Genomic DNA, 11,432 nt, shown 5'->3' with positions numbered 1-11,432 from the left:
GCTGTGGCCATGCTGGGGCACCGTATGTTGAACATGAGCGTATAATTTAATGAAATCGTGTCAGTGCCTGTAATGTTTATATTTTTTTTCATTTCCAGACAGCGATGTGATGTTGTGGCCCTCATGCTCTCCAAGGGAGCCGATGTCAACATTCAGGATGTCCAAGGCAACAACCCTCTCCATCTGGCTCTAAAGAAGAAGGTCTCTCAAGATATAATGGAAGCTTTACTCATGACAGGAGGGAGACATACCATAAGGGTCAGTTGATATCTATCTATCTATCTATCCGTCTATCTATCTATCCGTCTATCTATATCTATCTATCTATCTATCTATCTATCCATCCATCCGTCTGTCTGTCTGTCTATCCATCCATCCATCCATCCATCCATCTATCTATACATCCATCTATCTATCTATCCATCTATCTATCTATCCATCTATCTATCTATCTATCCATCTATCTATCTATCCGTCTATCTATCTGTCTGTCTACCACTCTCTATTTATTTATCCATCCATCCATCCATCTATCTATACATCCATCTATCTATCTATCCATCTATCTATCTATCCATCTATCTATCTATCTATCTATCCATCTATCTATCTATCCGTCTATCTATCTGTCTGTCTACCACTCTCTATTTATTTATCCATCCATCCATCCATCCATCTATCCATCTATCTATCTATCTATCTATCTATCTATCCGCTCAGTCGGTTACTCGATGGATCAGTGTCCTCCAGTCAGTTCTATCCTGGGCCGCTTCTTTCAGATTGGCTATATCCATTCCGGTATCACTCTTGATGGTGTCAAGCCAGCAGGTTCTTGGTCGGCCTCTTCCTCTCTTGCCACTGACCATTCCGAGCATGATGTCCTTCTCCAGGGATTTTCTCCGCATAATATGGCCAAAATATGCCAATCTATGCTTGGTGATCCCAGCTTCCAGCGACAGTTTCGGCTCGATCTGGTTAAGAACTTCTCCATTGGTGAGCCTCGCTTTTCATGGAATCTGTAAAAGTCTTCTCCAACACCAAAGCTCAAATGCATTAATTCTCTTCTGGTCAGCTTTCTTTAGTGTCCATATATATATACACATATATATATACACACATATATATATCTATCTATCTATCCGCTCAGTCGAAGTCGACTCTCAGTCACTCGTTGGATCAGTGTCCTCCAGTCAGTTCAATCCTGGGCCGTTTCTTTCAGATTGGCTGTGTCCATTCCGGTATCAATCTTGATGGTGTCAAGCCAGCAGGTTCTTGGTCGGTCTCTTCCTCTCTTGCCACTGACCATTCCAAGCATGATGTCCTTCTCCAGGGATTTTCTCCAAATAATATGACCAAAATATGCCAATCTATGCTTGGTGATCCTAGCTTCTAGCAACATTTTCGGCCTGATCTGCTTAAGAACTTCTCCATTGGTGAGCCTCGCTGTCCATGGAATCCGTAAAAGTCTTCTCCAACACCAAAGCTCGAATGCATTAATTCTCTTCTGGTCAGCTTTCTTTAGTGTCCAGGTCTCGCATCCAGTGGATACATATATGTGTGTATAAATGTGTATGAACATATGTGCATATGTTTATATATATATATGTGTGTGTGTGTGTATGTATGGATCTTATATTTAGATATATCTGGGGTACTTATATGTACTCATGACTTTTGCTTCGTTTTTTTTTTCCATGGGTGCATGTAAATATTTCATTTATTTCTTATCGTATTTTCTACTGAAGAGGAAAAAATCCATGGGATTGATTCTGAAATTGATTCAATACAGAAATAACGTGCCAGCCCAGTCAAACTATCCAACCCATGCCGGTATGGACGACGGACGTTAAATGATGATGATGTACCCACCTCTCTACTAGAACCTTTATTTTTTTCTCCAGGTCAATCAACGAAACGAACATGGTTGCACACCTCTACATCTGGCCTGTGACGGTGGATATACAGATATTGTTCGTCTGTTATTGACATCCAGGGCTGATGTCAACACCGGTGATAATCTTGGCAACACACCTCTACACCTGTCCTGTGGTGGTGTATACGCAGATATTGTTAAACTGTTAGTGGACGCTAGAGCTGATGTCAATAAGAGAGATACTAATGGTCACACACCTCTACATTTGGCCTGTTACGGAGGACAGACGGATATCGTTTACTGTCTCCTAGGAGCTGGAGCTGATGTGAATGTAGTGAACAATGTAAATGGCGGAACACCTCTCCATGATGCAGTCCGAGGGTAGGTCAACAATGATCTGGAATATCCAAATTCCTTTCTATTATATTTTTCATAGTGTTTGCTTTTATTTAATTACTAGGTCACTGCTCGTTGCTACGTTGCCAATAAAAATAATTGTTAATCATGCACATACAGGCGCAAGAGTGGCTGTGTGGTAAGTAGCTTGCTTACCAACCACATGGTTCCGGGGTCAGTCCCACTGCGTGGCACCTTGGGCAAGTGTCTTCTGCTATAGTCTCGGGCCGACCAATGCCTTGTGAGTGGATTTGGTAGATGGAAACTGAAAGAAGCCTGTCATATATATGTATATATATATGTGTGTGTGTCTGTGTTTGTCCCCCTAGCATTGCTTGACAACCGATGCTGGTGTGTTTGTGTCCCCATTACTTAGCGGTTCGGCAAAAGAGACTGATAGAATAAGTACTGGGCTTACAAAAGAATAAGTCCCGGGGTCGAGTTGCTCGATTAAAGGCGGTGCTCCAGCATGGCTGCAGTCAAATGACTGAAACAAGTAAAAGAGTAAAAGAGTATACCTTCGTAAATTGTTCACAATGAAAGTCTTTGTTGTAAAGTCTGTGTTGCTTACAAGTTGAAAGACACAGAAACACACACACAAATAAACCAAAAACAACTGACTTTGTTTATGAAGTTTGTGTTGTGTTGACAGACTTGCACTTAAAATCCTTATCGTTTTAAATCAAAACTTAGTTACTATGGTGACAGCACTACTTATCTACCAATTACCAAATGGTGGTGGTGATGAGTGGTGGGGACATACACACACACACACATACATATATACGACGGGCTTCTTTCAGTTTCCATCTACCAAATCCACTCACAAGGCTTTGGTCAGCCTGAGGCTATAGTAGAAGACACTTGCCCAAAGTTCCACACAGTAGGACTGAACCCAGATCCATGTGGTTGGTAAGCAAGCTACTTACCACACAGCCACTCCTGCATATATATATATATATATACACACATATACGACGGGCTTCTTTCAGTTTCCGTCTACCAAATCCACTCACAAGGCTTTGGTCGGCCCGAGGCTATAGTAGAAGACACTTAACCAAGGTGCCACACAGTGGGACTGAACCTAGAACCATGTGGTTGGTAAGCAAACTACTTACCACACAGCCACTCCTGCATATATATATATATATATATACACACACACATATACGACGGGCTTCTTTCAGTTTCCGTCTACCAAATCTACTCACAAGGCTTTGGTCGGCCCGAGGCTATAGTAGAAGACACTTAACCAAGGTGCCACACAGTGGGACTGAACCTAGAACCATGTGGTTGGTAAGCAAACTACTTACCACACAGCCACTCCTGCATATATATATATATATATATATATATATATATACACACACACATATACGACGGGCTTCTTTCAGTTTCCGTCTACCAAATCTACTCACAAGGCTTGGTCGGCCCGAGGCTATAGTAGAAGACACTTAACCAAGGTGCCACACAGTGGGACTGAACCTAGAACCATGTGGTTGGTAAGCAAACTACTTACCACACAGCCACTCCTGCATATATATATATATATATATATATATATATATATACACACACACATATACGACGGGCTTCTTTCAGTTTCCGTCTACCAAATCTACTCACAATGCTTTGGTTGGCCTGAGGCTATAGTAGAAGACACTTGCCCAAGGTGCCACGCAGTGGGATTGAACCCAGAACAGTGTGGTTGGTAAGCAAGCTACTTACCACACAGCCACTCCTGCATGTGTGTCTATATAATTATTGATGTAATTATATTATAGTGTCCTAATTATTAATTAACTCTCTTTCTGTGATTTTTTTCATTTCTCAAATTTTCCTTTCCACTTTCTGTAACTTTCAGGCAATGTCCTAATGTGGTGGTAGCGATACTGTTGCAGGTAAGTTAATGTATACTCTTCTACTTGTTTCAGTCATTTGACTGCGGCCATGCTGGAGCACCGCCTTTCATCGAGCAACTCAACCCCCGGGACTTATTCTTTTTTGTAAGCCCAGTACTTATGCTATCGGTCTCTATTGCCGACTGAACCGCTAAGAGACGGGGACGTAAACACACTAGCATCGGTTGTCAAGCAATGCTAGGGGGACAAACACAGACATACAAACACACACACACACACATATATATATATATATATATATATATATATACGACGGGCTTCTTTCAGTTTCCGTCTACCAAATCCACTCACAAGGCTTTGGTCAGCCCGGGGCTATAGTGGAAGACACTTGCCCAAGATGCCACGCAGTGGGACTGAACCCGGAACCATGTGGTTGGTTAGCAAGCTACTTACCACACAGCCACTCCTGCGCCTATATTTCTAACCAAAATACACCCCTTATGTGTTTCAATTAGGGTTCTGAGTTCAAATTCTGCCAAGGTCGATGTTGCCTTTCATCCTTTCGGGGATCTAATCGACTGGACCCCTCTCCTAAAATTTTGGGCCTTGGGCCTGGAGTAGAAAACAGCATTTTTTGAGCCAAGGCAGTGAGCTGGCAGAAACGTTAGAACGCCAGGCGAAATGCTTAGCGGTATTTCATCTGTCTTTACATTCTGAGTTCAAATTTGAGCTCTTTTGCTCCTTTTTCACAATCTGTTACATTGCAGACCCATGACTTTGCCGTATCCCTGGCAGTGTGGCTGAATGGATCTTGTGTGTTGCAACAGGGTAGGGCACAATCATTACTCTCCAGGGTATTTTCAAAATACCCAGATACCCATCTTACAAGTAAAAGAGTAATAAAAGAGTATACCAAGTTAGAGAGGGACCTTATGGAAGGTTGACTTCACCGACAAACCTTAAACGCATGTGATCAAGTTAATCAAATACCCAGTAGAAGAGTGTAGTGGCAAATATCCACCCTAATTTTTATGTAAATTATCGTTTTCCCTTTTTTGTCTCCACAAAGGATCGAGTGAATTTGGATGTCAAGAACCACAACCAGAGAACCCCGTTTCTTTTGGCTGTCTCCGAGGGCCACCTCGGAATCATTCATATGTTGATTGACCATGAAGCAGATATAAACACCGTTGATGCTGATGATAACAACTGCCTGCATCTTGCCCTGGAGAAGGAGATGTTCCGTTCTGCGGATGAGTCCTTGGAAATTTTAGATGAGGTAAGTTTTAAAATTGCTTGTGAATATGAGGGAGAGATGGACAGAGAGACAGTCATGTCTTATAGTTATATATATATCATCATCATCATCATCTTCGTTTAGCGTCCGCTTTCCATGCTAGCATGGGTTGAACGGTTCAACTGGGGTCTGGGAAGCCAGAAGGCTGCACCAGGCCCAGTCTGATCTGGCAATGTTTCTACGGCTGGATGCCCTTCTTAACGCCAACCACTCCGTGAGTGTAGTGGGTGCTTTTTACGTGCCACCGGCACAGGTGCCAGACGAGGCTGGCAAACGGCCACGATCGGATGGTGCTTTTTTTACGTGCCACCGGCACGGGGGCCAGATGAGGCTGGCAACGGCCACGATCAGATGGTGCTTTTTACGTGCCACCAGCACAAGGCCAGTCGGGGTGGTGCTGGCAACGACCACATTCGGATAGTTCTCTTACTTACCACCGACACTGGTATCACAGCTGCAATTTCCATTGATGTTGATCGATTTTGATTTTGATTTCTATATATATATATATATACCAAAAGGATGTGTTAAAATACTATTCCACATATACAAAACCAGCCATACCAACAATCCAACATACGTCCATCATCAGCTGCCCCATGGATATCATTATGGTTTCAACTCCTGGTGGGCAGTACCACTCAATCCAGCAGTGTCAACAGCACTAAAATAAGTGATATACACACACACACACACAAGTACATGCATACACATACATATGACAAGCTTCTTTCAGTTTCCTTCTACCAAATTCACTCAGAAAGTTTTGGTTGGCCCGAGGTTACAGTAGAAGACACTTGCCCAAGGTGCCACACAGTGAGACTGAACCTGGAACCATGTGGTTGGGAAGCAAGTTTCTTACCACACAGCCACGCCTGTGCCTATACTCTTTACTCTTTTACTTGTTTCAGTCATTTGACTGCGGCCATGCTGGAGCACCGCCTTTTAGTCGAGCAAATCGACTCCGGGACTTATTCTTTGTAAGCCTAGTACTTATTCTATCGGTCTCTTTTGCCGAACCGCTAAGTGACGGGGACGTAAACACACCAGCATCGGTTGTCAAGCAATGCTAGTGGGACAAACACAGACACACAAACACACACACACATATATATATATATACATATATACGACAGGCTTCTTTCAGTTTCCGTCTACCAAATCCACTCACAAGGCATTGGTCGGCCCAGGGCTATAGCAGAAGACACTTGCCCAAGGTGCCACGCAGTGGGACTGAACCCGGAACCATGTGGTTGGTAAACAAGCTACTTACCACACAGCCACTCCTGCGCTGTGTAGATGTAGTTTAACTTTTGTGTAATTTGGGGCATATATAACGCCTAACGCCTGTTTCTGTAGTATTGTTCTCCTCTTTATATGTTTCTTCATTTGTAGGGCTGCACTAAACTGTCTTTGAACGAGAATGACAGGCTTTCCGGAATAGCAGTCGCGTATTATTTAGCTCATCATGGAGCTAACTTTTACCACCAAAATACCAAGAACGAAGTCCCACTGGACCGTATTACGAACCCAGATCTGAGAGAAAAAATAAAAACAATTTTCACCCCGCCGTAAGTATTTGCTGATAATGGACAAGATCAACCAGTTCATTTTCTATTTTGTACATAATCATGTTTATATTATCTGAAGTATATTTGCCACTTAAACGTGGCTAACCCCTAAGAGTGGATGCTACTGTAGCTTGTAGCCCCAGGAGGACACCTCCTCCAGCTGGCTATTGACACACTTTCTGTGCCCTATCAGTATTTACAAAGGGAAGCCATCCTTCCCGTCTTCAGCCTATGATACACATGGACTCGAGTTTCTGGGTATTGACTCGTCATCAGCGTGTGACAATCACTGGTTGTCGATGAAAAGTAGGCCTTCCTCTACAAATATATATCCTTTTTCCAGTGATGAAAAATCACTGATATCGAAAGTGTTAACAAGCAATAATAAATCTCTGAGCGAGGTATAAACAGTAGCTGCACGACATCGTGAAGTATATTTGCCACTTAAACGTGGCTAACCCCTAAGGGTGGATGCTACTGTAGCTTGTAGCCCCAGGAGGACACCTCCTCCAGCTGGCTATTGACACACTTTCTGTGCCCTATCAGTATTTGCAAAGGGAAGCCATCCTGTCTTCAACCTATGATACACATGGACTCGAGTTTCTTGGTATTGACCCGTCATCAGCGTGTGACAATCACTGGTTGTCGATGAAAAGTAGGCCTTCCTCTACAAATATATATCCTTTTTCCAGTGATGAAAAATCACTGATATCAAAAGTGTTAACAAGCAATAATAAATCTCTGAGCGAAGTATAAACAGTAGCAGCATGACATCGTGAAGTATATTTGCCACTTAAACGTGGCTAACCCCTAAGGGTGGATGCTACTGTAGCTTGTAGCCCCAGGAGGACACCTCCTCCAGCTGGCTATTGACACACTTTCTGTGCCCTATCAGTATTTGCAAAGGGAAGCCATCCTGTCTTCAACCTATGATACACATGGACTCGAGTTTCTTGGTATTGACCCGTCATCAGCGTGTGACAATCACTGGTTGTCGATGAAAAGTAGGCCTTCCTCTACAAATATATATCCTTTTTCCAGTGATGAAAAATCACTGATATCAAAGAAGTGTAAACAAGCAATAATAAATCTCTGAGCGAAGTATAAACAGTAGCAGCATGACATCGTGAAGTATATTTGCCACTTAAGTGTGGCTAACCCCTAAGGGTGGATTGCTTTTAACATTGCTTTTATCACCCGGACATCAATGCTTTGAAACTGACCTATTTTCCATTACGTTTCAAACAAATCCAGCTCTGAGTTGCTGACGTAGAAATATTGTTATAGCAAATATTCTGTCCAATACCACAGATTTGCTTGTTGTCTTTGGTCAGCAAGTGTTATCTCCTATTTGCTTCTACTTAGAAATGAAAGGAATGACCAGTATTCCCTTCAAACTTTGCTTTTATCACCCAGACAATGTTTCAAAACTGACCAATTTTCCATTACATTTCACACAGATTCAGCACAGAGTTGCTGAAGCAGAAATATCATTATAACAAATATTCTGTCCAATACCAGAGATTTGCTTGTTGTCTTTGGTCAGTGAGTGTCATTTCTTATTGGATTCTGTCTAGAAATCAAAGGAAGTGACTACCATTCCCTTCACACTTTGCTTTTATCACCCGGACATCAATGTTTTCAAACTGACCAATTTTCCATTACATTTCAGATACTTTAGTATTTCATTTTCTGTAAATGTATACTCAATGTACGTTTATATATTTGTTGTGCAAGATTTTTTTATGTGAAGTCGTGTGTTGAAACAGATATTGTTATATTTCGGAATGGTCATTTTGCCAGTTTAGCCAATAAAAAACACACGCACTATATATTTGGTGTTATTTTGCTTCAGTGTTATTTATTTTTTACATTAATCTTAATCTTATTTCGCCTAGAGTTCTTTCGTCACAGGCGTGTGACCGCATCAGTGGTCCTTTGTTTTCTTCTTTCTTATTTGTGTGTCTCTCCTTACTAACCGTCAGCCATTTTGTATTTCTATTGTACGTCTTCATTTGCGCTGACTGTTAGTAAGGAGAGACACAAATAAGAAAGAAGAAAGCAAAGGACCACTGATGAGGTCACAGGAGTGTGACGAAAGAACTCTGGCTGAAATAAGATTAAGATTAATGCAAAAAATAAGTAACACTGAAGCAAAATAACACCAAATATATAGTTGCATGTGTTTTTATTGGCTAAACTAGCAAAATGACCATTCCTAAATACAACAACAATAATAATATATTATAAAATATATATTACTAAAAACCCAGGTTTTTCTACACACGTATATATCTTTCTGAAGAATTTTCTAATATTGACTTCCTGATATTAATAATAATGGCTGACTGTTAGTAAGGAGAGACACAGAAATAAGAAAGAAAAAAGCAAAGGACCACTGATGAGGTTACAGGAGTGTGACGAAAGAACTCTGGCCGAAATAAGATTAAGATTAATGTAAAAATAAATAACACTGAAGCAAAGTAACACCAAATATATCGTGCATGTGTTTCTTATTGGCTAAAATGGCAAAATGACCATTCCTAAATACAACAATATACTCAATGTAATATTTGTTATAAATGGACGATAACTGTTATTGATGGGCTGTGTTTTTCTTTTGCTTTTTCTTCCATAGATTGCTGTGTATGTTTTGTGAAATTAACCATCCCATAGTAGAATTCCATCCCTGCGGCCATACTTTGATCTGTGAGACATGTTGTTCAAAAGTTCCGCTTAGAAGTTGTCCTGAGTGTCGACTAAGGATAACCAAAAAATCTGGACGTGGTAAGAATACATGGCGCTACTTTTGTATGCAATCTACATTGCCAGCGTGTTCTACAAGAGTCAAATTCCTCTTTAGAACGCGATCTACGTGTTTCGTTTATTTGGTATGGCTTAACCCTTTTGTTACTAACCCGGCCAAAACCAGCTCTGGCTCTGTGGTAAAATGTCTTGTTTTCATAAGTTTTGAATTAAAATATTCCACCAAACCTTAGTCATAATTTAGTAAAATAACTTAGTTATCATTAAACTAGTGTTAGGAACGTAAATTTACCAGCATTTTCTCTCCATTTTTAATGCATTTTTTGCTATTTTTTGGCTATAACTCTCTAAAAATGCTTATATAGTTATTTCCCTTACAAACCCGAGCAACGCCGAGCGATACTGCTAGTTACTACTAAACAATGAAGAGGTCGCAAACACAAACTTTACTTGGCATACTTTTGGATTTATCATAACCCGTATCGTTACAACTGCTGACTCCGACATTTCATAATATTATTTACTAACCAAATATCAATGGAAACAGTAGTTGTGATACCTGTGCCGGTGACACATAAAAAGCACCATCCGAACGTGGCCGTTGCCAGTGCAGCCTCCACTGGCTTCTGTGCCGGTGGCACATAAAAAGCACCATCCGAACGTGACCGATGCCAACCCTGCCTCGAATGGCTTCTGTGCCGGTGGCACATAAAAAGCACCATCCGAACGTGACCGATGCCAACCCTGCCTCGAATGGCTTCTGTGCCGGTGGCACATAAAAAAGCACCATCCGAACGTGACCGATGCCAACCCTGCCTCGAATGGCTTCTGTGCCGGTGGCACATAAAAAGCACCATCCGAACGTGACTGATGCCAACCCTGCCTCGAATGGCTTCTGTGCCGGTGGCACATAAAAAAGCACCATCCGAACGTGACCGATGCCAACCCTGCCTCGAATGGCTTCTGTGCCGGTGGCACATAAAAAGCACCATCTGAACGTGACCGATGCCAGACCCCTCTGGCACCTGTGCAGGTGGCACGTAAAAAGCCGCCACTACACTCACGGAGTGGTTGGCGTTAGGAAGGGCATCCAGCCGTAGAAACACTGCCAGATCAGACCGGAGCCTGGGGCAGCCCCTGGCTCCCCAGACCCCGGTCGAACCGTCCAACCCGTGCTAGCGCGGAAAACGGACGTTAAACGATGATGATGATGATGATGATGATGATGATAATGAATCAATCTTACCTGTTACAGACTGATATAAACCTGTGTATTTATCGTTTCAGATGGGTCCCATGTGGAAGACCAGTTCACGTGTTCAATATGCATGGAGCGTCCATGGAACATGGTATTTGAATGTGGCCATACCACTTGTAAAGAATGTGGAGGACAACTCACTCAGTGCCATTTGTGTAGGAAACTAATTGAGAGAAAGATAATTATTAAATGTTAATTAAACCGCTTCTTTTTCTGCTCTTCTTTTTGCCCCGTTGGTATATCACCTTGTCATCACCACCACCACCCTTGATCTCACCCACACACATGTACAGGGCGGGGGGGGGGCTTGGAAAGTTTTTGGCTTGGGTAAAAGAAAATACCTGAGGATCGGTCAATTATGATTTTAATCACAAAGTCAAAATCAAATTCGGTGACTGGCATCCGTTAC

The 11,432-nt window shown here is 42.0% G+C and overlaps 1 protein-coding gene across 1 annotated transcript in view; it reads left to right on the top strand.

The window, feature by feature from the left end:
- LOC115226129 (E3 ubiquitin-protein ligase MIB2) overlaps nt 1–11,227 on the top strand; it is a 15,812-nt gene extending 4,585 nt beyond the window's left edge. Inside the window, exons 4-10 of the mRNA XM_029797115.2 lie at nt 99–258; nt 1,902–2,254; nt 4,134–4,170; nt 5,201–5,410; nt 6,824–6,999; nt 9,638–9,786; nt 11,053–11,227. Of these exons, the coding sequence (XP_029652975.1) occupies nt 99–258; nt 1,902–2,254; nt 4,134–4,170; nt 5,201–5,410; nt 6,824–6,999; nt 9,638–9,786; nt 11,053–11,219 (1,252 nt within the window). The 3' untranslated portion in view covers nt 11,220–11,227. The remainder of the gene's footprint in view (nt 1–98; nt 259–1,901; nt 2,255–4,133; nt 4,171–5,200; nt 5,411–6,823; nt 7,000–9,637; nt 9,787–11,052) is intronic.
- The last annotated feature ends 205 nt before the right edge of the window (nt 11,228–11,432 follow it).

The sequence above is a fragment of the Octopus sinensis genome, linkage group LG29 (assembly GCF_006345805.1).
Source record: "Octopus sinensis linkage group LG29, ASM634580v1, whole genome shotgun sequence".
Classification (NCBI taxonomy): domain Eukaryota; kingdom Metazoa; phylum Mollusca; class Cephalopoda; order Octopoda; family Octopodidae; genus Octopus; species Octopus sinensis.
Note: the sequence above shows the minus strand (reverse complement) of the source record. Positions and strands in the feature narration are given on the sequence as shown.